The 23,844-nt window shown below is 50.4% G+C and overlaps 9 protein-coding genes across 9 annotated transcripts; 3 read left to right on the forward strand and 6 right to left on the reverse strand.

Annotated features, from left to right (window-relative positions):
• Positions 1 to 107: 107 nt before the first annotated feature.
• PV06_06839 (uncharacterized protein) lies at positions 108 to 3,945 on the forward strand. Its single transcript, XM_016408002.1, has one exon. The coding sequence runs from the start codon at positions 177 to 179 to the stop codon at positions 3,699 to 3,701; it is 3,525 nt and encodes a 1,174-aa protein (XP_016261482.1). The 5' UTR covers positions 108 to 176; the 3' UTR covers positions 3,702 to 3,945.
• Positions 3,946 to 4,023: 78 nt separating this feature from the next.
• On the reverse strand, positions 4,024 to 7,741 carry PV06_06840 (uncharacterized protein). The gene has a single exon (XM_016408003.1). It carries the CDS (start codon positions 7,612 to 7,614, stop codon positions 4,369 to 4,371), a length of 3,246 nt encoding a protein of 1,081 aa, XP_016261483.1. The 5' UTR covers positions 7,615 to 7,741; the 3' UTR covers positions 4,024 to 4,368.
• A 1,871-nt stretch (positions 7,742 to 9,612) lies between these two features.
• PV06_06841 (uncharacterized protein) lies at positions 9,613 to 11,761 on the reverse strand. The gene is made up of 2 exons (XM_016408004.1): positions 9,946 to 11,761; positions 9,613 to 9,891 (listed from the first exon to the last, which is right to left on the reverse strand). The coding sequence occupies exons 1-2, from the start codon at positions 11,488 to 11,490 to the stop codon at positions 9,874 to 9,876; spliced, it is 1,563 nt and encodes a 520-aa protein (XP_016261484.1). The 5' UTR covers positions 11,491 to 11,761; the 3' UTR covers positions 9,613 to 9,873.
• Positions 11,762 to 11,780: 19 nt separating this feature from the next.
• Positions 11,781 to 14,333, reverse strand: PV06_06842 (uncharacterized protein). Its single transcript, XM_016408005.1, has 3 exons — positions 13,818 to 14,333; positions 12,878 to 13,770; positions 11,781 to 12,793 (listed from the first exon to the last, which is right to left on the reverse strand). Exons 1-3 carry the CDS (start codon positions 13,921 to 13,923, stop codon positions 12,209 to 12,211), a joined length of 1,584 nt encoding a protein of 527 aa, XP_016261485.1. The 5' UTR covers positions 13,924 to 14,333; the 3' UTR covers positions 11,781 to 12,208.
• Positions 14,334 to 14,360: 27 nt separating this feature from the next.
• Positions 14,361 to 16,268, reverse strand: PV06_06843 (uncharacterized protein). The gene is made up of 2 exons (XM_016408006.1): positions 16,096 to 16,268; positions 14,361 to 16,045 (listed from the first exon to the last, which is right to left on the reverse strand). The coding sequence occupies exons 1-2, from the start codon at positions 16,230 to 16,232 to the stop codon at positions 14,815 to 14,817; spliced, it is 1,368 nt and encodes a 455-aa protein (XP_016261486.1). The 5' UTR covers positions 16,233 to 16,268; the 3' UTR covers positions 14,361 to 14,814.
• Positions 16,269 to 16,489: 221 nt separating this feature from the next.
• PV06_06844 (uncharacterized protein) lies at positions 16,490 to 18,879 on the forward strand. Its single transcript, XM_016408007.1, has 2 exons — positions 16,490 to 16,689; positions 16,740 to 18,879. The coding sequence occupies exons 1-2, from the start codon at positions 16,512 to 16,514 to the stop codon at positions 17,468 to 17,470; spliced, it is 909 nt and encodes a 302-aa protein (XP_016261487.1). The 5' UTR covers positions 16,490 to 16,511; the 3' UTR covers positions 17,471 to 18,879.
• PV06_06845 (uncharacterized protein) lies at positions 17,522 to 18,586 on the reverse strand (the record flags this gene model as incomplete). Its single annotated transcript, XM_016408008.1, has 3 exons — positions 17,522 to 17,956; positions 18,017 to 18,098; positions 18,174 to 18,586. The coding sequence occupies 3 exons, from the start codon at positions 18,584 to 18,586 to the stop codon at positions 17,522 to 17,524; spliced, it is 930 nt and encodes a 309-aa protein (XP_016261488.1).
• A 749-nt stretch (positions 18,880 to 19,628) lies between the features above and the next one.
• On the forward strand, positions 19,629 to 21,566 carry PV06_06846 (uncharacterized protein). The gene has a single exon (XM_016408009.1). It carries the CDS (start codon positions 19,876 to 19,878, stop codon positions 20,746 to 20,748), a length of 873 nt encoding a protein of 290 aa, XP_016261489.1. The 5' UTR covers positions 19,629 to 19,875; the 3' UTR covers positions 20,749 to 21,566.
• PV06_06847 (nicotinate (nicotinamide) nucleotide adenylyltransferase) lies at positions 21,543 to 23,724 on the reverse strand. Its single transcript, XM_016408010.1, has 2 exons — positions 22,777 to 23,724; positions 21,543 to 22,724 (listed from the first exon to the last, which is right to left on the reverse strand). The coding sequence occupies exons 1-2, from the start codon at positions 23,313 to 23,315 to the stop codon at positions 22,151 to 22,153; spliced, it is 1,113 nt and encodes a 370-aa protein (XP_016261490.1). The 5' UTR covers positions 23,316 to 23,724; the 3' UTR covers positions 21,543 to 22,150.
• Positions 23,725 to 23,844: the final 120 nt, after the last annotated feature.

Below are 23,844 nucleotides of genomic sequence, written 5' to 3' on the forward strand. Positions count from 1 at the left end.
CCATTTCCCCTTTCGGAACCAGGCAATCAAGCCATACGGTTGCCTACATTCTCTTCCAACTACTTAAACCCCCTTTGATTTCCTCACTTCCCGCACTACTCTCTCTTCCTCATCTATCACTACTACTACCATCACTACCGGGTAATTTACAGTATCCTCCCATATTCAACCTAACCATGTTCGGCTCACACCACCAGAGAACTCGCTTGTGTGGTTGTTGGTATGGATGCTCGCAGCCCAACAGTTCCTATCCACAGAAGCAATACCTCCCACAGGTAGAGTTGTCGACGTCCACAAACATTCTGGCCATCACCTCACGAACCACGCTGAAACAAACATTCGTCAATGACCGGAACGAAAAGCTCGACGAGGTTCGATACACTTTTCCATTGTACGATGGAGTCAGTGTCGTTGAGTTCACCTGCACCGTTGGCTCCAAGACTTTAGTCGGAGTAGTCAAGGAGAAACAGCAAGCCAAGGTGGAATATGAAGAAGCAGTTGCTCGCGGTGAGACGGCTGGCTTGCTTCAACAACTGCCAGAGGCTTCTGACGTCTTCACCACCACAATCGGCAATGTGCCACCTAACGAAAAGATCTACGTTCAGATTGTCTACCTCGGGGAACTCAAGTACGATGCCGAAACAGGAGGCTCACGTTTCACCATACCGACTACGATCGCACCACGTTATGGCCCCATCTCGACGGAGTCGGCAGCAGCGTTGAGCAAACCCCTCGCAAACGCCAATAGCGGCATTTCCATCTTGGTGAATGTCACTCTCGAAAACGGTTCGATTGTACGAGGTCTTCAGTCACCCAGTCACCCAATCGCCGTTACCATGGGCCGTACTAGTCTCATGGAAGAGGATGCTTTCCAAACCAACAACGCCTCAGCGACCTTGACCCTTGGCACGACCGAGCTCGATAAGGACTTTATCATTGTCGTGCTTGCCAAAGACACCGAGACCCCACGTGCACTGCTTGAGACACATCCACGGTTTCCCAATCAGCGTGCAATAATGACGAGCCTGGTGCCTAAATTCGCCCTGCCAAATATCTCCCCCGAGATTGTATTTGTGGTTGACAGAAGTGGCAGCATGTCCAGCAATATCCCACTCCTCATCTCCGCCTTGAAGATATTCTTACGCTCTCTCCCCGTCGGGGTCAAGTTCAACATCTGCTCCTTTGGCTCTTCTTTCTCCTTCCTCTTCGACAAGAGCAAAACCTACGACCAATCGAGCTTGAAGACAGCTCTCAAACACATCGAAGGTTTCAGTGCCAACCTTGGCGGCACGGAGATGTTGAAGCCCGTGGAGAAGACGGTCAAGAACCGATACCCCGATCTTCCTCTCGAAGTGATGGTTTTGACTGACGGTGAAATATGGAATCAGAACGAGCTATTCGATTTCGTCAACAATACCAAGAACGCTCGGTTCTTCTCCCTAGGTATTGGACACGGTGCGTCTTCTGCTCTCGTCGAAGGCATCGCACGTGCGGGCAACGGCTTTGCTCAGTTCGTGGGTGACAACGAGAAGATGGACAAGCGCGTCGTTCGTATGCTCAAAGGAGCCTTGACCCCTCACATTACAGACTACACTCTTGCCGTCACGTACGACCAAGACTCGATCTCTCAAGATGATGACTTTGAGATGGTCGAGGCCATTGACAGCTCAACCAAAACTGTTGTTGTGACTGACTTGCAGAAACCCGCGGAGAAAAAGACGATCTCACTTTTCGATGCGAATGCATCGGAAGAACCCACCAACCCTCCAACCAGTCGTTATAACGGTCTTCCTGAGGTCCCGGTTCCCAAAGTGTTGCAAGCACCCCATAAGATTCCGGCGTTGTTCCCCTTCAATCGTACCACGGCTTATCTCCTGCTCGGTCCAGATGCTCCTCAGAAGATCCCAAAGGCAGTCACACTGCGAGGAACCAGTGAGCACGGACCGCTGGAGCTCGAGATCCCCGTCCAGGATGTTGGAGTTGGCGAAACAATCCACCAACTCGCCGCGAAGAAGGCAATTCAAGAACTCGAAGAGGATCGTGGCTGGATCACAGAAGTGCATGACAGTCATGGTCAGCCTCTCAAGTCCGCCCACGAAGGTAAATGGGATCTCATAGTCGAACGCGAAGCCGTCAGACTAGGTGTCCAGTTCCAGGTCGGCGGAAAATGGTGCTCATTCATTGCTGTTGAGGCGAACACTGTTGCCGCTGACGATCCAAGTAAAGGTATTGTTGCGTCGCGCGACTCGTCGAGTAAGTCTCATCCCATTGAACCCTCTTCGTCGGCGTTCCGGAATCCTGGAGAAGCTCAACTTACTGCCCGCGATTTGGATCTCCCCAATTTGCGCCGTTGCCAATTGCGTCAGTTGAGTGCCTTGTCGTATGGCACTTCGACATCAACAGTGCCCCCGGGGCGTCATTCCTCTCAGCAGTCGACAACTATACTCTTTAGTGGCGTGTCGGGAAATTCTGGCTCAAGCTCGTACTCTCCTGGTGTTGCTACACCGCCGGCCGCGTCCAATACAAGAGGAGGCGGTCTTTTTGGTTGTTCGACGGCTTCAGGGTTCGGTGCAGGCTCACAACCTTGCGTTCCCTCCGCTGGACTGTTTGGCAGCTCTCGCTCTTCGTATCCGACGGGTTCACAACCTGGATCTTTTACACAGCCTGGAGGACCTTGTTCCGTCACCCTCAGCAATGCATTGTCCGGCGCGAGCTCAGCCACCACCGCTGTAGCGGACGCGAAACCATACGCCGACGAAATGATGGCGTCAGCGTCAATGCCTTTACCTGACGAATCGGACAAAGATGAGGACATCCACGAGGACAGCAGCAACCGCAGCGACTTTTCTTCCGGCCTCGATCATGCTTCTTCTTTGTTCCCCCGTTCTCGTGCCCAAGACACTGACACAATGGACCCCACAGGTGGTCAAGCGTCTTCTTTCGAGACCATGACTAAGAAGAGAGCAGCAGGTGGACCCTTGGCCCCTCCTCCCCCGGCACCGCTTCAGCAACAGCAGCAGAGAGCTTCTTCCCCGGGCTCACCGTCACCAGATTTGCGCATGACATATTTCTCCGCTTTCTCGCCGTCACCACCAGACACGTCGTCGTCGACACCGCCACCACCACCACCAGCACAAGGGCGCGATCGTGATGTCCGGGCCAGACAGACTGCACGCCGATCTACGGGCGGTAAAGCTCCACGAAAGCAACTCGCCTCCAAAGCATGTCGTAGATCCGCTCCGACGACAACCACCCACGATCGTGTGGCTGACGTCGGTGTCGACATGGATGGAGGAGAAGGAGAACCCGAGGAGACCAACGATGGCAACAACAACACCAAAGACGGCCCCACCTCCCTCGTCGATCTCGACGACAAGGAAAAGATGCACAAGATCATCGACCTTCAAGAGTTCGATGGATCGTGGACCCTTTCCGAGTCTCTCTTGGCCCTCGTCGGCGGTTTGACGGTTGACCAGGTCAAGAAGAGTGTGACAACCGTCACAGTCTCCTCCTCGCCAGCGGATGATACGTCCATCGCCACGGCGTTGGCTATCGCATGGCTCAAGTCAAAGGTCCCAGGAGAAGAGGACGTGTGGGAAATGGTCGTGGAAAAGGCCGAGGGTTGGCTCAAAACCATACTCGGCAGTGATGGAACGACGGACAAGGCTCTCATGAGCGAGGTTGCAAAGTTGATCGGATGATTTTTGTCATTCTCGTGCCCATCACGATCAGATCAGATCACGGCTCACGTTTCACGCGTACCACGCACCGCTTTAACGCGTAAAGGGTTTGCAAAAGGAGAAGAGCAAAAGAGCAAAAACAAGTTTCATATGATTATCACGAAAAAAAAAGAGTTACGAATCACGAATCATTAAATGCACCAAAAATCAGTGTAGCTTTTCGGAGAGTCAGTTCATAGTTTAGTTGATCCATAGACAATGCAATGCAATCAAAATTTGAAGAAACAAAAAAGATTGTGATGTGGTCTCAATTCTTTCTTCTGTACATTTTCAATTCAAGAAGGCGTGAATCACTTCATCTAGGATCTGATCCAGAAAAACTCTGCATATCTCATCATGATTAACATCAACCATTACTCCGTATTAAGAATATTCGCTAAACCACTTCCTCAACCTTTTCATGTCCATTCCCCTTTCCGTCGTTGTTTGTCGCTGAGCCATGATCACAAACCTCGCCTAACAACCTCCATCCCAGGCCGTCGAGTTTAGTACCGAATATACACTGTATCCCAGTCTTGGGTTCATCACCATTATACGCCAGCCATGCTTAATCAAAGACCTCCCTCCAATTCATTTAGACATGATACATCCCGTTCGCTCCATGCCGATTCTTCTTTTTTTTCCTTCTTCACCTATCAAACCTAAATTCCCCTTCATCGCCCAATTCTTCCACCTCTTGTTCAACGAGTCGTTCGATTTCACTTGCGACACTCAGGACCCAACGGTCTCTCTCAGCCCGGCTTCGACACTTGAACACCATACCCCGACCAGGCACACCAAGCTGTCCGACGCGGCGCAATTTGGCTCGTGTTTTTCCGCGAGTCTTCGCATCGTCACTCGTTAGTTGTCCATCAGAAGAAGACTTGTTATCCTCGGCAGCTGCTGCTGTCCGAAACCAACCTTTCCGTCGGTTCTGCCACACGACAAAGCATGTCATCACATCTACGTCGGCGCTTGTCCAACCATCTTCGAGGTAGACTCGTGGCAGACTTGCTATGCCGGGATGGTTGGCGTCAAACGTCTTGTTCTGGTAGAGCAAGTCATCTTCGACAATCAGGCCACTATAAACATAACAATCTGTCAGATCCACGACCTGTTGCTTCTCCTGGTGTATGTGGCGAATCTGTTCACCGGTCCGTTTCCTCAACGAAGCCTGGTAGATCAGAAGCTTGCCACCAGTGAGAATGACATGGCTCCTATGAAAAGCCGCTCGACGTTTGGTCTTCAGGTATAGCGGACCAGCCATCGTGATGCTTCGGCATACACTGATGCCGCACATGTTGTACAGCTCTGGACTCGCCTGGCTTCGACTGACTTCCCACTTCTTCGCAAATTGTCCGATAATTGCTTCGAGTTCTTCGTCGATATTGAGCTCTTCCAGATTAGCTCGTCGGATGGCCTTGTACGTGTCCATCTCAGCCGCAGCACGCAACTTCCAGTACTTGACCAATTTCTTGAGCCGCGAAATCCATTCATCTCGAGTTTGTTTCGAAAATGCTTGCAGGCGTATCACGAGCCCATTGTCGAGTAGAATTTCAAAGATACGGTCATCGTCAATCTGCTTAGTCGTACCGTCTTCAGCCCTGGTGTCTGAAACATCCTGATGGAAATCAACATCAGAGTCGGAACCGGCATCGAGCGTGTCATCAGCTGGGGAAGCGCCCCATTTGATTTTTCGTACTTTCTTCACGTAGCATAAATTGACAAAGCCGTCTGACTCAAGGATATTAGCGACATTGCGTCGAGCTTCTTCAAGAGCATCTCGGTCATGGCTCTGTATAGACAATCTATCGCCGGACGACAACCAGGAAACGGCACCATCTTTCAGTTTGTATGGGTCGACATCGAACATTAATGGTGTTTTATCAATAATCTCTTGGGAAGAAGGTATATTCTGACCCCCGATCGTTGCTAACCTAGGAGGATGTGGTGGTGTGGCCTTTGCAGGCCGATTGAACATCAAGAATTGATCGTGAGTGGAAAAGTACAACCGCTTGAAGAAGGCTTTGCCGAATCGTTGCTGGACGCCCTTCTGAGACGTGAGACGTATAAGAAATCCTTCGATCGGGCTAGGCTCATCATGAAGCTTGCCTTTTCGTCCGTGAGTGCGGGTAGGGTAATGCTGTTTGGGTCGTAATTCCAGATCGTGCGATCGTTGCATTGCCATAGAGCCATACATTTTCTGTTCGTTGGCACCATAAACCCACTCCAGTCGGTCGTATCTCTTCCAAGCAAGGCCCATATGAGCTGATTCGCTCCAGACTTTTAGTACGCTGGACCATTCAGGGTCACGCTTCAGCATATCCAGGCACTTCGTTATGATAGTGCCGGCGACAGCTTTCTCAGCCTCGATGGTCTTAGAGAACGCAGTCTGCTCATCGGTCGCATCAGCCCCAGCAGTCTCCAGACCTTCAAAAGGCCGCTCAAGCTTCAAGGTGACATCTAGGTCGGGCACATTGATGTGGAGAATGCTGGGTCTCCGCCAACCCAGAGCATCCCGAAGGAACGTGTACCATTCGACAGAATGTGCCGTCGAACTGGGTCTCATGACGAAAATTCGGGTTCCTTTTTTGTATGGATGCCAAATGACTACCGTTTTGTCCAGGGAGGAATACAGGTTCACATTTGTTGTCTTGGGATCGAGCCTGATCTCGTGCGCAGGCTTCTTCTTTGTAGATTCATTGTCAATCTCAGGAATCACTCTAGTTTTGTAGAGTTGCAATCTGAAATCATCCGCATCTTGCTTCTTGCTTTTCCTAGCCACAACCATATACTCTCGCCACTTCTCAAGGAGTCTCATCTCGATCTTCTGGCTCTCGTTCTCGTCAAAATCTTCTGGGGGTGGTTGCATAGTGAGATCACATCTCACCAGCATCCTCTCCATCTTGACGATGGTCCCTTCTTTCAAGGTATTGCGTCTTAGTCTGTGGTCGGCAACGCGATCTATAGCTCGCTCTGCCTTGCTCTCGATCCGACGTCGACGTTGCTGGACCCCTTCTGTAACCTTGAAGCGAACTCCTGTAGTGGCACGTTTGAGTTGGTACGAGGTGTCGTCTTTGATGGGTGCCGGCTCATGTTGTTGGAGCGCCTTAGGCCTTGAGGGTCCAGCTTGCGGCTCTAGGAGAGGTGTCCTAGAGCTCGTCCCCACGCTGGAAATCCGGTGAGACCCTTGTCCATCGGTCTCCTCCTGGTCGGTATCGTGTCTAGATCGACGATCATCTAGCAGGGACGGCTCTCCGTCAGATGGTGCCGACATCTGCTCCTTCGCGGTTGAAAACGATGTAGGACCTGGAGATGTCACAATCTTGGCAGACCCGTTCGTCGTCTCGTCTAAACCTTTGTCTTTTCGTACAGGTATAGCTTTCGGGGGTGCTACGTTATCCTCTGATTGTAGCCCATCACCGAGTTCACGTGGAGCTTCACTTGTTGCAACGGGCTCGATGGTCGTTGTTTCGAGGACTTCCTCCTCTTCTGGGCTCTCTGGCTCGGCCTCCTCGCCTGCACTCGATGCCTCATCATAAACGTCTTCTGGCTGTGGGAAGCCGAATGAAATCCTTGCGGCTGTCGACGGACCATCCAAGCCTGTCATAGATCTGTGAGTCCTATGATGAGGCCCGGTGTCGGCAGCGGCATTAAAACTTGCTTTTCTCGAGGAGTAGGTGCTCAATTCCAACCTTCGCCTGTACCATGATTTCCTGTTGCTGTTGAGCCAGCCTTCGGGTATCGGTCCGATGAAAAACCTCTGAGAGGTGAGGTGTAGATGCTCAGGGGATGCATGCTTAAGACGATGGGCAGTGTAAGACTGGGGGTCCAAGGTATCGAAGTCGTGGGTTGTTGTCAAGCTGCCCGCAGGCATGACTCGGGAGGACGACATCGTCTCAGGGTGAAGAGAATCATATTATAAAGATTATAAAGGGATATATGTGCATGATTGGGGATATCAAGACACTAAGCAGACTCTTGAACAATTAGAAATCGTAGGAAATGTCGATGGACATTTTGTTTGGTGCTGTAAATACTTGTTGCTTTTGCTTCGCCCACCAGAACTCAAAACATGTTCCAGGCTCCATCTTAGAAGTGACGTCAAACCAGGTACTCGTAAGCGCAGCCTTGTACTTGCAATTTTTTTACTCATACTCACTGTCAAATGACAGCGACTGCAATTGTCGAATGGGCTTAAATCATTGAGCGGTACAGTACATTACAGTTCCCCCTCAGCTGGGAATCAAAGCGAGTTCAAACGATGTGAAAATTCTCGTGTAGATCTCAAGAACACCGGTATTATGAGGGGCAGCATCAGGGAACTATAGGGCTTGTTTAACAGTCATGCGATGCGGAAGAAGTGTATTTTCCACGAGGGATATGTCTGTAACAACGACAGGTTGAATTGGGAAGGCCTTGTCTTGGTCCGATATGAGTACATCACGAAGTTCGCATAAGTATAACTTTGGAAAGGGAAATCGTAAGGTGGAAAGCTTGCTATTCGATCAGTATTGTATTGTGAGCTGCGAAATCCAATGCCCTTTTTGTTTCCTTTCTTTTCGAGCCTTTCTTCCCAGTCATGGTGCCCAAGGATGTGCCAGAGTCTGCAGACTGACGAGCCACACCAACATACGAAGTGCCACCTGGTAAATCGTCTCCACCCCCCGACTTCCGACGCCAACTAGTAGATGATCAAGGGACAAGTTGATCAACCGTGTATATTGTTTCCTTGGAGCTTGGATAGGGCGGTGGCTCGATACCTTCCGATGACTCGTGTCAGCCATGCTCACACTCCGATCGAAGCTATGTCGTCCAGTCCTACTCCTTATTCAATCCCTCAAGTGTCGCATTGTAGATATCGATGAATCGTAGCTCCAAATTAATCCCGCGCGCACACACCCTGACCAGCCTCGGACCTTGACGACCACGAGTAGGCAGATCGCATTTCCCTGTGCTCGTGTCGACACCAAGGACGGGATCGTCCCCTGAGACGGTATTTCTTTTCCTTCAACCTGACGGTACTCGTAGCAGCCACACTAGCAACATTCCAACGGTGACTGGAATTGTCGGGCGTTCAACTTTTGTTCCAGGTCCGTAAAAGGCAATTTGAAATGGCACCTCGACTCGGAAATGCAGCTCGCTCGCTCCCACTCCTCAAAAGTCGTAGAGTTTCATCATCGACCCAGAGTTTGTACATCATTTTCCACGCTTCTGCTCCAGAAACAACACCTGCCGCTTTACCACGGGGTCGTATTTGAGCATACTCAGAGGTCGGGATGCGCGAGGTCGGATCATCGTCCGATAGAAGCCAGTCATGGCCATACTGATGAGGCGGACTGCGACCGTACGAGACTTGACTGGGGAGAGAGTAAGCCTTTGGCGCAAACGGGTCCTTGAAAAGGATGAAGTCGATCAGAAGACATCATTTTTCCGTACCTTTTTTGGCCATTGCGATATATGATTGTAGTACGCTTAGTAGTAGGTTTGAAGAAAATAAAACTTGGTGGTAGGATAATCGATGTGAGCTCTCAATTTTCTAATTGCCCTTTGGGCACTTGGGTTGCCTGCGAGATCGGGTGGGATTGTCTATCGAAACAACGCTCCAAGACAAGTATGAAGCTCAAGAATCAAGCTGCAGCTCTGGGCATTTTTGATTGCATTTTGTGGCTGCTTGATCCGCCGTACGCATTTTCCCACATATTTCGACGGGCCATAATACGAAGTACGAGTACAAACATTGATAGACAAGATAGTTCTACGAAAATCGAAAAGACAAAGATCTTCAGTGGGATCAGGTGCCTCCGTCAGGATACTCAAGGCGAATATTCACGAACGTAGTCCACCGCAAAAACGCTGCAAGTGACCAAACGATTTCGAGCACACAGATGTAGGTATAACTGCGTTCTAATAATATCGATTCTAAGTACGGAATTGCACAAGTTTGAATATCGGTTCGTCGATCACGTTTCGCAGTTGATAGAGCGACTAAGCCGCCTCTCCGAGTCCAGTTCTAACTATGATGATGGGTTTTTCTCTACCATAGTCGTATGCCATAAACATGCTCGCTAAGCCAAGAAGTGAGAGAATGCCGCAAACAGAATCCTCCTGAACGACAACTGAGAGATTGCCGAGGACTCCTTTTTGAGAGCATTCACTGCAATAGTGGATCCTGAAAATGGTTAGCCAGCATCCTGCTGCAAGACAAAATGATGCAGATACTTACCCTGAAGTGTTTCTGGTGGTTGTTGGCCTTCTCCAGTTTCGCCTGGTACCTGTTCTGAGAACGCTGCTCTTTTTGCCTCGATCGAATCTCTTGAGATCGAACGTCCCGGCGTTGTTGGTTCGTGGTACCAACCATGCCCGCTTCACCTCGGCGCATTACGCTGTTACGAGGCGGTGTAGCCGGCAGATCTCCAACATCCTCCATGTCTGCGTCCGAGCTACCTTCTTCGATCAAGCGCTGTGCCCGCTCCATGCGCTCCGCGGCGGTGGGATAAGAGTGTAGGTTCTGGTTATAGTACTTTCGCAGATTTCTGTGGCCGGCTACTCTCCCACTGGGGAGGTGCATTTCGTATTCGTCATAGAAAACTGCATGGTTATGATTATGTGCGTGAGAGTGAAATCCGTCGATGTTTCTGTGAGGTCGAGGGTCGGTATTCGAGTGATGTCTATGCATAGGGAGGCGTTGGTAAGATGATGTTCGGTCGTCATTTGGGACAGATGCAAGCTCCTCGGTATCGAGTGACGAGAACGATGAATCTGTCTCCCACCCATCTTCCTCGTGGTTCTCACCATTTGCCAACTTGACTCCACCGTTCCGTGTTGATTTCGAGGCGTCCATCTCCGTATCGGAATCGCCCGCACCATCATCCGAGTATGTGCTTGAGAAATCATAGAACTGACCAACTTCGATCATTTCCTCTTCGGTCTCGAAAGCAATCTTGCAATGGCCCTTATCTCTCATATGTGTCTGAGCACCGTCTGCGTTCCCCCTAAGCCGGTGGCAGAATAGGCACTCATAGTTCTGATACACCTTTGCTTGCATGTAACGCAGAAGGCCTTCTGGATTGACCAAGTAGTTCTGCTCGGGAATGAACAGGCTGTGGATCTTGGTCATGTGTATGAGACTGAGTTTGACGCTGGGGGAGTCGTAGTTGCAAAACAAGCATCGTGACAGAGGAATAGAGGAGAGCTCCGGCTTCTCAGGTGACATGGGATGGTCTTCCCGTCGTTCAGTATCCGGGCCCGGAGCAGATGGTCTTCGTGTGATGGCCGGGAGATCTTGAATGGATGCGTCCTTGATACCCGCCACCACCTGTTCGAACTCTGCTTCTGCCTCTGGATCTCGGGCTTCTGAGTCTGCGGAGGAGACCACCCTGGATACAGCAGCGTCCGACGCACTAGTCCTCTCTCTTGAGATTTTGCCGTTGGTTGTTGAGCCCCTCATTCGGTGGGCTTTGCTTGCAAGATGGTTTTGGAAAGCATTCTCACTGTAGTATGTCTTCTGGCATTGTGTGCATATTTTGGCAAAGGCTGCTTGAGCAGCTGCTGCGTTGTTGCTCGCCTGTGCAGCGAGTACCTTCTCGTTGTAATCTTCCGAAGACACAGCGGGGAGTTCGGCTAATCTTCTCTTGAGGTTGTATCTATGCCAGTCACTCCTCATGTGTGTTCGTTGGGCATCGCTGTTACGAAAGGCAACTGCGCATGAATTGCAGGTATACGGGTGAGTCTGTGAAACATCGTCGCGCGCAGGCGCTATGGCCGCCATAGTGAGAGACTGTCGAAAGAGTCTTTGCGGGTTTGTGGTGGTGCAAATGCGAGGAGGGGAGATGTGCGGGAGTTACAGTAGTTGACTGAGAGCGCAACGAGGATATTCAAAGTGGGATAAAGTGTTTAGAGATCGCTTGTGGCGTTTTTACCGCCTCTTGAGCCTTTGACGGACGAAACGGAAAGGAATCGAAGTTGTGGTTGTCTCCAACGACAAAATGACGTGGACCGGCGGATATTCGAAATTTATCGACATCCATGCCCTCTCGGTGCGAATATGAGGGTCCATAAAATCGATGTACCAATACGGATATTCCCAGGCCCAAAAGGTGGCGACCCTGGCATATCCCGCTGTCGATGATTCTCCTTCCTAGTGCTTCCTCTGTGTATTACGAAATACTCGCCTTCCTACTGAGATATTGTTCATAGTATTCAAGTCGTGCAAAAAGAGGTATTAAATCCGGTCGGAAGGGCAGCCTCTTTATCAACCACCAACTAAGTTATCGATTCGTATCGTGAGACTCGATAAGAGCCCGTTCATTCTATTTGGGTATCATATGTATTTCCGTATTCATCGCTTATCACAGCCTTGCATCCCTGTACATCACAATCCTCTTGGCCTTCTAAAATCATTCCGTATTAACGCCACCCGCCAGGTCCATTACTAAAACTCGTGCTGACAAATGCCGCCCATACTTACTGTTGTTGTACCCCCGGACTCAGAAGAGGAGACACATTATACCAACGCTCAAAATGATCCAAGAATCATAACCAAGATTCTGAAATGCATTGTTCGGCGCTGGTGGCGTTCCTGTCTGTGTCGGGGATGCTGATTGTATACTACCAGAGCGGGTAGAGGTCAGCATTGTCGTACTGGCCATTTGTGTCGTCGCGCTCGTGGAGGTTGATCTGCTCGGTATGGTGGAAGTTAGGCTGCGTGTGATGGTCCCTGTTGTGCTGGGGGAGGCAGTAGATGTGCTGCTGGGCTGTGCAGAAGCTGGCCCCGTCGTTGTTGATGTTGATGTTCCTAGGGATTGGTTTCCCGATGTTCTGGTAGTAGTTGTTGTGCTCGAGGGCTGAGCTCCACTTGACGTATTAGATGACTGTGATGCGCTGCCCGACTGGGTTGTGTCCGATGCAGAACCAGACGTGGTCGAGCCGGTCACGGTTCCAGAACTTACGTTGGCAGACTGGGTCGCAGCGGGAGATACATCAGAGCGTGATGATCCGGAGATCTCAATGGATGAAGCCGACGCTAAGCCCGACCGTGAGGGCTGCAATGAGGACGACGAAGGGGTAGGTATCTATCATCTGGTCAGCGACAGTACGATAGCTGAGCTGGAGCTAAGGAAGAACTCACTCGTCAGCCCAGAGATTGATTCGCTTACCACGGTGACCGCTGGTGTAGTTGCTGATGTAGTGGCTGTTCCCGACCAAGGCCAGCCGGTTCGGGTCACAGTACTGGAATCACCATTGTTGCCAAAAGCCAAAGGAGCACTTCCTGTTGTTACTTGAGAGGTGACTGCAGGAGCTGAACTGGAAACAGGTGTCCCGTCACCTTGGCTATTTATCTTGCCACCAGAAGAGACGATCGACTGCCAGGTGCCGCTGGTGCCACTGTACGAGTATTCAGAGCCAGTCGAATAGTCCGTGACATGTATGGACTTGAGGTACATGGTGAATGGACCAGCGGAGTAATCTGTAGGACCACCGGCCCATTCGATTGTGCCCTGGGGGTTCGATGGATCGCCTCCTGCCCAAGCACCGACCTTGACATACATGGGCGTTTGAGGGTATTGGCCGGCCTCAGCTTGAGCTTGGGTCATGACCCTCACAGTGGTACCATCAATCGACCAAACAATCTGATCAGCAGTCCAGTCGATGCTGTAGGTGTGAAATTCGTCGTGATTATTTGGAGCACTGTGGAAAGCCCCTCGGTTGTAACCGGTAGTCGTTTGCCCTTTGCCAAAGTAGTTGCTCTGGGCCTGGGTGTCGTCGCCGCCTAGCCATTCCCAATCGATTTCATCCAAGCAGTCGGACTGAAGGATAGCCGCACTGACTATGCCGGTTCCGGGGGCTGCCTTGACAACATAGTCGACGTGTCCGAACATAATGTACCATTTTGAAGAAATGGACGGCGAGTCACCGGATTTCGCTATCGTAAATGCAGCCCCATTCGAGTCGTATGTAGGAGCACCGGACTCTGTGAACTCGCTGGAGGCACCCGATGTAAAATCAATATCGACACTCTTCCCCAGAGCCGGATCTGCTGGGCAATTACCTGCTTCTGGTCAGTTTGATTCAATTTGAATAAAAACATTGACTTACTCTGTTGTAACGGATTACAGGAGGTGTAAGTTTGCGCGATAATTGTTGGAAGCAAGGACGAGACAGCAAGTGCCGTGAGGACTGAGCTGAGAAGGGAGGAGTGCATATTGTACAGGGAAAACTGATATCCAAACGCCCAAACAATGCAAGGTAACGACGGGTGGCTGACTGAAGTGGCCTAGGATTGTGGTCCTTTGGTTGAGACGTAAAAGACTGCTGGAAAGACGCGATATGTGCAAATCAAAGGTGTAAGTTTGAGTAGATTAGCAGAAGAATGTTCATTGTGAGCAGAAAAGTATGGATCAGATGGTTAGTGAATGCTGGAAATACTTAGGTACCGATAGTGTAGGAGGAGGTTGGTAAAGACGCAAACGTCAGCACCTGACGATTGCATGACAGCACAGATTCTGCTTGGCCGAAGCGAGCACAATAACGAAGGGGTCCCATTGGCGATTAGATCGCTATTCACAGTGACCATTGTGATCCGAGTCTTGCATTGGAGGGAATCAAGAAGGCTGGAAGCCGTGATATTTTGCTCTACTTCCTTGCGAAAGACCCTCAGGATTCGTATTATGGTGGCTGGTTGCCGCTAAAGCACTTTAGTGCGGCACTAAATGAAGATAGCATTGTCTTAAACCCGCAAAGCCACCGTGGCTGAGGCGCTACAGCCAATCGGCAATTTGATTTTCCGGCTACTTCTTGCTCGGCGTCCCCTGCCATCCTCCACACATTTCTGGAACATTTCCACACAGGTCCATGTTCATCGACCCAGAACCATGTCTCAAGAACCAGTTTTCCTTCCATTCGACTTTGTATCTCTCGTGCTTCGGAGAAGACGCAGTGTCACTTGTCCTTTGTTCCACAGCCATGATGTGGACAGATACGGGCGTCATACGAGTCCTGACACATAACGGTCTCATCGTTGGGCCAGGGTATGGAGTACAGAGTACTGTACTCGAAAGATCTCGAAGACTCGGTTCAGATGGCTCATCCTTCGTTATTCCAAGGTCTTTACACCTCCCTCATGTACAGACACATCATACTCTTTGGGATACTTCTCGATGATCTCCTTCAACTGCTTCATCTGATTTCGAGCCTCTGGAGTTAGTTCCTCGTACATGTCGGTGAACATTTCTCGTATCGCTGGCTTCTTGACCTTTTCAGCAGCCGAAAACTCCCTCAGAACCTCCTTTCGTATTGATGCTCTGGCTTCTCTCTCCTTGTCCTCGTCCCAGATTCCCTTATTCTCCATCCATTTCCTCAACCGCGTGATCGGGTTGTCTCTCCTCTTCCATTCTTCCACCTCTCTCTTTGCCCTGTATGCAAAGCTGTCGTCGCTAGTGCTATGATGACTAACACGGTAGCTCATTGCCTCCACAAGTATAGGTTTGCAATTGCCTTCAAGGGCGCGCTTTCTTGCCTCTATCATGACTTCTCTTACCGCAAATATGTCATTGCCATCCACTCGAATAGTATCAATGCCATATCCCATGCCGCGACTGGCAATACCATCACCCTTGTACTGCTCGATACTGGCGGTTGAAATTGCAAAGCCGTTGTTGCGGCATACAAAGACGATGGGACATGATTTCGTAGCTGCAATGTTTAATGCCGCGTGGAAATCGCCCTCGCTTGCTGCACCTTCACCAAAATAGCAGGCAACAATCCTTGGTGGAATATTGGGATTGATCAGTCGTTGCATTTTCAAGGCGTATGCTGCTCCAGAAGCTTGGGGTATTTGTGTAGCTAATGGACTTGAAATCGTGTGCACATTGAGTTTCCCGCTGCCATAGTGAACGGGCATATTTCGACCTTTGCCATGATCATCTTTATTGGCGAACAATTGGCTCATCATCTCTTTTAACGTGAACCCACGTTGTATGAGCACGCCTTGTTCACGATACTGCAGAAAACAAACGTCTTCCGGGATCAGAGCAGATGCGGAGCCAACAGCTATACCTTCCTCTCCGGCAGAAACCATGTAAAAGCTTGTCCGACCTTGCCGTTGAGCGTCGAACATGATCAGGTCCATGATGCTGACCGTCAGCATATTCTTATACCATCGAATAACGTCCTCGTCTGATGCCGATTGAGGATCTCGGGTGTTGTCGACAATGTTGCCGTCAGCATCCATTATTCTATATGTTGGCATGGCTGTAGCCTCGGCAGGGTTATGAAACTTCATCGTAGCCGTAAAGCTGCTGTTTAAAGCCCCTGGAAAGTTGACACTTTTGGGTCGAGTTAGAGAGTATAGGCTCTGTGTGTGAAAGGCACCTACGATTCTGCTCCAGCCTTTTGCGCCGGCCCCGAGGCCCATGTATCACTTGCCCATCGTAGCCCTTGTCTTCGGAGGAGAACCCCCTCTCTATATCGACATCCTCGCAAAAGAGGCCTGATTATGGCCCGAGTTTTCATGCTTGTGAATCAACTGGTTGATACAGTGATTTCTTCTCGATTCAATGAGGGCAAAAAGACATGACAGGTGTGTGAGCCGGACGTGTTGATGGACAAGGGAGTCTCGGTTATTCACGGCACCCGATACATCGAGTCTCTTCCCCTCGGATACGGAATAACCATTCGAGACAGCCGAAACGCTAAACTGCTTCTGGAGGAAGAGATATCTGCGCCAAAAGTTTGGAGGATGTCGATGGAAAGTACGATTTCCGTTAGGACTTGGGCGGTATCTTCGTAAACATGCTGCGCTTTATCCCTCGCCGAGTTACTACCTGTAGAAGCTGTAGGCTAGCATCCAGTACCCCTAATCGCCTCTTTTCGACGATCCAGCCGCTGTCACAGCGGCTTCCAGGCGAGGATGGCCGAACCACGCACTTCGGCTTCGAGACCATCTCCGAAGCTCAAAAAGAGGCCAGAGGTATTATTTCCCCTGTCAAGCAGCTAAAGCACTCGCTAATCATGTTGCAGTGGGAGCTGTTTTCTCCTCAGTAGCATCTTCGTACGATACAATGAACGACTTGATGTCCCTGGGCATCCACCGATTATGGAAAGATTACTTTGTCCGCAGTCTCAATCCCGGAAGCAGGACAGACGATAAAGGCTGGAGCATCCTCGATGTTGCAGGCGGAACAGGGGATATTGCCTTCCGGATGCTCGACCATGCGACGAATGTCAACCTCGATCTGACCACCAAGGTGACGATCGCTGACATCAACCCGGACATGCTTGCTGAAGGCCAGAAGAGAGCTCTTGAAACACCATATGGAAAATCTGGAAGGTTGTCATTCATGCGAGGAAACGCAGAGTCTATGCCTTCGATCCCGTCGGATAGTATCGACCTCTATACGGTGGCGTTCGGCATCCGCAACTTTACGAACAAGGACGCTGCACTTCGCGAGGCGTTCCGAGTACTCAAGCCGGGAGGTGTCTTTGCTTGTATGGAATTCAGTCATGTCAACAGCTCTATTTTCAATGCTTTATATAAGAGATGGAGCTTTGGAGCTATTCCCCTCATTGGACAACTGGTGGCAGGCGACCGAGACAGCTATCAATATCTTGTCGAGAGTATCGAACGATTCCCGACCCAAGAGGAGTTTAAAACCATGATTCAAGACGCCGGATTCATCACGTCTGGTGCTGGATATGAAAATCTGACAGGAGGCATTGCCAGTATTCACCGAGGCATCAAACCGCTCTGATCGACTCATGGGCAAATGCCATGAAAGAGGACATACAGTTTGATTCGAACATCAAGTCCAAATTCTGCCAGCATGCAACCCTCCAGTAACTGTGATGTCAGCACCTGTGGTGTACGAAGAGGCATCACTCAGCAAATATACGGCGGCACCGAGCAGGTCGTTGCGGTTACCGATTCTCTTCAACGGTGGCGAAGAATGCATAATGTCCACCAAATGCGGACGTTGTTCCCGCAAGGTCTTGCTCATGTCGGTATTGATGAAGCCGGGTGAGATTGCATTGCAGCGAATGCCTTGCGGGGCCAATTCAACACTCAAGGCCGTATTGAGCATCCTCACTGCACCTTTCGAGGCGTAGTATGCCGATAGCAACTGCCCGGGAATGGCGCAGTGCGCGCATACAGAAGCGATGAGGAGAAGGCTTCCGCCGGTGCCTTGCTTCTCCATCTGTTTCGCGGCCATTTGAGCCGCGAAGAATGTACCGGTAACCTGTAAAAAATATCAATCATCAAGATCGGATGGCAACAGATTTCCAGCCACTTAGCTTACATTGATGTCCATGATTTTCCGGACCTCTTCCCACGACCACTCTCCAAATGGTTTGTCAATGCAGATGCCAGCAGCTGTCACACTTTTGTCCGGAATTAGAATTAGTCGTGCGTCCGGGTCTGACAACGATATACATATATTGGGGCCTTCTCCTTACCATCCTTCAAGACTTCCAAATTCCGAGACAGTCTGGTCGAATGCTTTTGTCAGACTCTCACCGCTCGTCACATCGGCATGGATGTATCTGGCCTTGACTCCAAAGTCACCCTCCAAGGTACCAAAGTCTTTGACCGGAGAGGGCAGCACGTCCAGGACAGCCACGTTGCCTCCCATCTCTGCCACGGCACGAGTGATTGCGTATCCGATTCCACGCCCACCTCCCGTGATGATGTAGTTTCGACCTTTCAGGTCAAACATTGGCCGTACGCTGTTCAAGTCTCCATCGTGAAGTTCGTTCCGTCTCACCGAAGTGGTTGATATATTCTTCTTGGTGACCAACGTGGCAGGGCGGTAAAGCCTGCTGAGGTTCCGCCGCAACGGTAAGGATATACGACTTGTTGGTGTTAACATGGTTTGAGATGCAGGGGACCTTTTCTTATGGATTTGTGTGTTGTCGACAATAGTCAGACCCGAGCATCTCTTCCTCTTCTAAGAGGTACTTTGCAAGAATCGTAAGCGGTTTCTTGTCTATCTTTGAACTTGGTGAGTCCCCTTATTGTGTACTCCAGTACGGAGTACTTCCCCAACTTTTCTGACTAGCCGACACCGAGGGTTTCTCCCCCGAATCTACGGGGTATGTAATGTTTGGGCTTATACGGAGTACGGAGTATTGGGAGACACGTACGAATACGAACTCATCCGATTCCCTACCTCCGTAGATTAGTGCTTCTGCAGGGTCTTTGATCCATTTCAAGGGCCTTGTATACCTCGTATAGCTACTCCGTCTTCCATCCCGATACCAAATACTGGTGGTTCTTTTTAATGATGCAAAGCTACTCCGTACCCTCTTACCATTTGTACTCTGCAGGTACCGTAGGGAGGACACATGTACCTCAGGTGCCTACCTGGGTAGGTGCTCTCCCCCCAGGGATGAAGTGCGGGGTACGGTAGGCCTCAAAGTAAGAATCAAGTTCAGGGCACATATTAAGAGCGCGAAGTACAGTAGGGCATTACTATCTCGCCATGAACAAATCACGTCGTGATAACTCAGGGAAGCCCGTCATCGCCACGCGTCCGGTATCACTGCAACATCAGAGTAAGTCATAAGATCCTCGGTACGAGAATGCCGATGATGTCTTCTTTGCTGGTATCGTAGGTAGGATATCCTCAGAACCCGTGCACGGGCTGTGACCCTCTTTCTGGGGTACGAGGGTGGCTTGGTCACACCCTAGGAAAAACCCATCCACCCCAGTCGAACTACCTACCCACCTAAGCTACCTAGTGGCCCTCCTGTCTCTCTGTGCCTGTGTGTCGCTGGTGACGCTATTCTTGGGGTCATGGTCCTACGACTACGGTAGAAATGCCGGGCGGGCCGGGGCTGGGATGCCTCATGACTACTTACTTACTACGTACACACAAGCTCCCTCTTGCTTTTTATTACTTGCCCGTGTATAAGCCTGAGGCCCTCAACATTACCTAGGCATAGGACATTCATCGAAAACATCGACTTCATCGAAGTGTGCGCTACAGCGCAATTGCAATTTGTCAAGAATCGAACCGCAAAGCTCCAGCTCAGCTCGTACGAGTCCTGGTGGAACTCGTCTCACCCGACAACCCAGGTCGGCAGCTGGACCTCGAATTCACAATTCCTCCAAGTTATCTTGTCATTCATTTCGAATATCAAAAATCAACAAAAGATCATGGGTTGTGGTCAATCCAGCCTCAAAGGCGACGATTTACCGGATCTCAACAGCCAACCTGTCGAGAGACCGATCAAAAAAGTCCAAACAAACTTTTCAGACGTCAATTACGATCAGGATTCCCAACAGAGGCGTATGACGGAGTACGCGCCGAACGAGACGCCTCGACAATACCCGCCGGTGCAGGAACAGGACGGTGAAGATGCGAATCAGGATCTCGATCCCACAGCCGGATCGTCTCGACCACTAGGTTCTGGAGCTTTCGGTGGCGGTAGTAGCGGGATTGATGACGGGCTCGCCGCAGGTCTGGGGGTCAGAGATGCGTCCTATCCCCATCAAACGTCAGGAATGGACCTGATCAATCCGAACAACAATCATGCTGGAGGATCCGGTCATGATCCAGCCGACCAAAACGCACTAAAGCCATATCAAACGTTTGACGGGACTGATTGGGACAATGATAATTTTCAAAATCAGATCCCAAACCAACACCAAAACCATGGCAATCACGATCATCACGATCAGACAAGCAACCTAAATGGCTACGACCCTACTTCGCGTCAAGCCAAACGTGACTTTGCCAAAGAAAATGATCCTGCGAGACATGACCATTTTCAGGGAGGCAGCCACGGGATCGGCGAAGACGCCGCCCAAGACCAACAACAGCAAAAAGGTTCGTGGTTGGGCCAGAAATACGCTAACTACCAGGCCTCCAAGGCAGGGCCCGGGGTCAACGACGAGGATCTGAGACGGTACACTGGCAAAGACCGCGCCGAGTTCGACGAATGGGCCGAAACGCAACCCGGAGTTGGCGCGCGACAACCGGCGAACGATGCCGGATACGCAGGTGCTGGAGGGGGCTTCGTCAGTTAAAGAGCCCTTGAATTATCGATTGGAACTCGTGCGGCCCCCCTTGGTTCAAAGTTCACCTGGGACGGACTGCTTTGCCTCGGGGGCTGGGTCTGCCTGAGTGCGTGTTACCGACTGCTGTATCATTTTGATCCGTTGTTGTTCGATCTGTTCGGGTCAGATCAGGTCAGATCAGGTATAGCCAACGCATAAAGGGCAAACGGTGTGATAGATGAAAGCGAGGGCTTCGCCTGCCCTCGTCATTTCTCACTGCTGCAGCAAGAGCTGTCAGTTTGGTGGGTAAGAAAAAATTGTTTGCGCTGGAACCGAAATGGAACATGTCACCGAGGGTTGGGCAAGAAATAGTAAAAATCAGGAGAAAAAGAACGAAAATACCGCAAGCCGAGAATGGAACAAGGTCATCTAAATCGAGGAGAGAGGACTCACACAACAAACTTACACGGGGCCCTTCCGTCGGTCGGCACAACAGATCACGATACCCTCTACACACTCGAGGTCTGATCGTGAGGTGCTACACAGGGGTTGGTAATAATTCGATCGTGCCCTGTGGTTGTTACCATGTTGGAAGGACGAAAGATGCAAGGGATAGGGTCTCTGAGGCCATTCCGAGTGTCACACTTTGGAAGATGGGAGAAATCGCAAAATCTTGGGAAAAAGGTATGGAGTACAGCGTACGGAGATCGCAGTATTCGTAGGGACAGGCTCACAAACACCACAAACCAACATCAATTCTTCCTGTATAGCATGCATGTCGGGTCATCTGAGATATTCATATGGAACAGTCGGGTTGGATGTAAACGTGCATGGATACTGTATTCAATCATCTTTAAACTTATATTCATGTTCTAACTTTTTCATGGCACAGCTTCATCAAAGAACGACCAGGTGTGATCATTCTGGTCCACTTCCGAATTGAAAATCAAACATTCCTCAAATGCTCCTCAACCACTTCAGGTCATATCATAATACTCGTATACCGACTAAGCACCCGGAAGCTTGTCCACAGGTATCTTCGTGGGAATTCTTTTGCCCTCCTCGAGGCTTCGGATCCACCGATCCGATATACCCGGCACCACCACTTTCAACTGAAATCATCACAGAACTCCCGACTCCACGCAGCGGTAGCACTTTGGTATATAGAACCCATGTTTCTTGCTTGCCGCGCCAAAGTTCAAACCATTGATCGTCCAATCCGACCGACAAGAAGCGACGCCGGAAGGGCCTCCCCGTCGACACTGTAGGGAGTTTTTCTGGCAAGTGTCTGGTCGTGATTTCTTCATCGGTGGGTTCTAGTTCCAGTTCACTTGACATGTTTGTCTGGGAATTCGAGAATTCGAAGCCAAGCTCAGTCAGGCTGTGGCGGTATGATTGTTGTGCACAAGTTGCTGCCTTTGTGGCAGAGGTTTCAACTTGCGGAGGCGGTGATTTCTTTGCTCTTGCCTTTCTCATTGTCTTGAGGCTGTGAAAGGGATGTACTCGAACCTCGGTGATCATCGGCATAGAGATGATTCTGCTCAATATATTCGACGACCGGTGCGGGAATGAGATATTGTACGCTCATGCCTCGCTTCAGGAATAGTCTGATCTTGGTGCTACTTACGTCGTTTTGGATGAGCTGTTGAATAACATGAATATTGTCGCGATAGTTCTGTAAACTGGCCAAGGCCTCATCGATGTCTGTTCCAGATCGTTCGATGATGAATGTTCCGTAGCGTCCGAGGATGTGGTCCAAGTCCTGCTCGCTCCAGACTCCCGGAGTAGACATGGTTTGTATAAGATCGGCTCCAGCAAGCAGAGCTATCCGTACAGGCTTGCGAATACCGTCTCCTGCGTCGATGCCCTTTCGAGCAATGTTTATTTCCTGCTCAAAGTGATCCAAAACTTTGGCAGTGGGTTGATATTCCTTCTGTTCGGCTTCCCAGGTATCGACCATGAGCCACGTGGAGGCCTTATCGATGGCGAGTTGACACATCGCGACTCTGTATCCAATTAGCCACATGATTTTTCTGGTCATTGATATATGGAACTCACCGGTGCTCGGCAGGCGCAAGGCCTTGTTTCTTATATGCGTCAGATACAGGCGACAGATAGCCACCAATCATTTCAAATTCGGTGTTATGTTTGACATAATCTGCAGCCATGACGAACATGCGAAGGTGTAAAAATGTGATGGGCGAAAAAGAACCGCAGGCGACAAGAAGAAGAGGGGTTTTGGATGGGTCATCCATCTTCTTCTTGAGGCGAGAGTCTGGAAAGCGGTACTCGTCCATTTTGTCGCCGTCGCCGATGATGGCTTGGAGGGCAGTCGCTCTTCTTTGGGGTGGCGTAATTATATTCTTTTTCGGCCACCAGCGAGGTGGTGAAGAGGTAGATGGCGGGATGAGAGGAGGACGGTTTGGTGTGGATTTGTCAGAGAAGGCTCTTGTACGGATTATGAGGGTGGATGAACCGGCAGGCGGGGCACCTGAGGCTGACCAAGTGAGGCTATGGCACCTCACAAATGGTCGCTGAGTCAAGGACACAATCGTGGAAGGTGTCGAATAGAGAAAATGTGAAGGACGAGTCAGCATCTCATGGCTTCGTAGCCCGAGAGTTTTGTAGAGAAGTTGGGGGGGTGGCAGGGTTTGCCGGGCAGGTGGAGGGAACAACCGATCGAGACTGCGGTTTTCTTTCTGACGGACAGAAGGCCCCGGCGAGGACTTGTCAATTGTCAGATTCCCCAGTGGGTGTTGGAGAGAGCGATCTCGGGGGCGCGCAGGTTCTTTGACTTTTTCAGCACAGCGACCGGGCGTCACTTGGTTCGAGATGGAGGCTTTCCCGCGGGCAATAATGTCAGGCTAGAAACTACGCCATCGCTTAGTGCGGCCGCGAGTTGAGGGGGGATATAACGGACAAGAAGGTGGGGTTGTGAAGACAAAGACAACAATTGGTGGTGTTAGGGTAAAGCGATGCAATGAGGACTGATGGTTATTGCAAAACTCGTTGAGCGGATGTGAGTGCTGGATCTGGTGGGATATAAAAGGCATATATGGAGTAAGACTGGATTGCTACTCCGTAATGCAGGGCCTCAATTATGATGTATTTTACCATCGTAAGTGT

The sequence above is a fragment of the Exophiala oligosperma genome (genome assembly GCF_000835515.1).
Source record: "Exophiala oligosperma strain CBS 72588 unplaced genomic scaffold supercont1.6, whole genome shotgun sequence".
Taxonomy (NCBI): Eukaryota; Fungi; Ascomycota; class Eurotiomycetes; order Chaetothyriales; family Herpotrichiellaceae; genus Exophiala; species Exophiala oligosperma.

Bases quoted from the DNA above. Each gene is read 5' to 3' on its own strand.
- PV06_06839 (XM_016408002.1), top strand. From the start codon at position 177: ATGTTCGGCTCACACCACCAGAGAACTCGCTTGTGTGGTTGTTGGTAT.
- PV06_06840 (XM_016408003.1), bottom strand. From the start codon at position 7,614: ATGTCGTCCTCCCGAGTCATGCCTGCGGGCAGCTTGACAACAACCCAC.
- PV06_06841 (XM_016408004.1), bottom strand. From the start codon at position 11,490: ATGGCGGCCATAGCGCCTGCGCGCGACGATGTTTCACAGACTCACCCG.
- PV06_06842 (XM_016408005.1), bottom strand. From the start codon at position 13,923: ATGCACTCCTCCCTTCTCAGCTCAGTCCTCACGGCACTTGCTGTCTCG. The intron at 13,771-13,817 runs GTAAGTCAATGT...GACCAGAAGCAG, and splicing joins CTGTAATCCGTTACAACAGA to GTAATTGCCCAGCAGATCCG. The intron at 12,794-12,877 runs GTAAGCGAATCA...ACCAGATGATAG, and splicing joins CTACACCAGCGGTCACCGTG to ATACCTACCCCTTCGTCGTC.
- PV06_06843 (XM_016408006.1), bottom strand. From the start codon at position 16,232: ATGAAAACTCGGGCCATAATCAGGCCTCTTTTGCGAGGATGTCGATAT. The intron at 16,046-16,095 runs GTAGGTGCCTTT...TCGACCCAAAAG, and splicing joins CAAAAGGCTGGAGCAGAATC to TGTCAACTTTCCAGGGGCTT.
- PV06_06844 (XM_016408007.1), top strand. From the start codon at position 16,512: ATGCTGCGCTTTATCCCTCGCCGAGTTACTACCTGTAGAAGCTGTAGG. The intron at 16,690-16,739 runs GTATTATTTCCC...ATCATGTTGCAG, and splicing joins AGCTCAAAAAGAGGCCAGAG to TGGGAGCTGTTTTCTCCTCA.
- PV06_06846 (XM_016408009.1), top strand. From the start codon at position 19,876: ATGGGTTGTGGTCAATCCAGCCTCAAAGGCGACGATTTACCGGATCTC.
- PV06_06847 (XM_016408010.1), bottom strand. From the start codon at position 23,315: ATGCTGACTCGTCCTTCACATTTTCTCTATTCGACACCTTCCACGATT. The intron at 22,725-22,776 runs GTGAGTTCCATA...AATTGGATACAG, and splicing joins CTTGCGCCTGCCGAGCACCG to AGTCGCGATGTGTCAACTCG.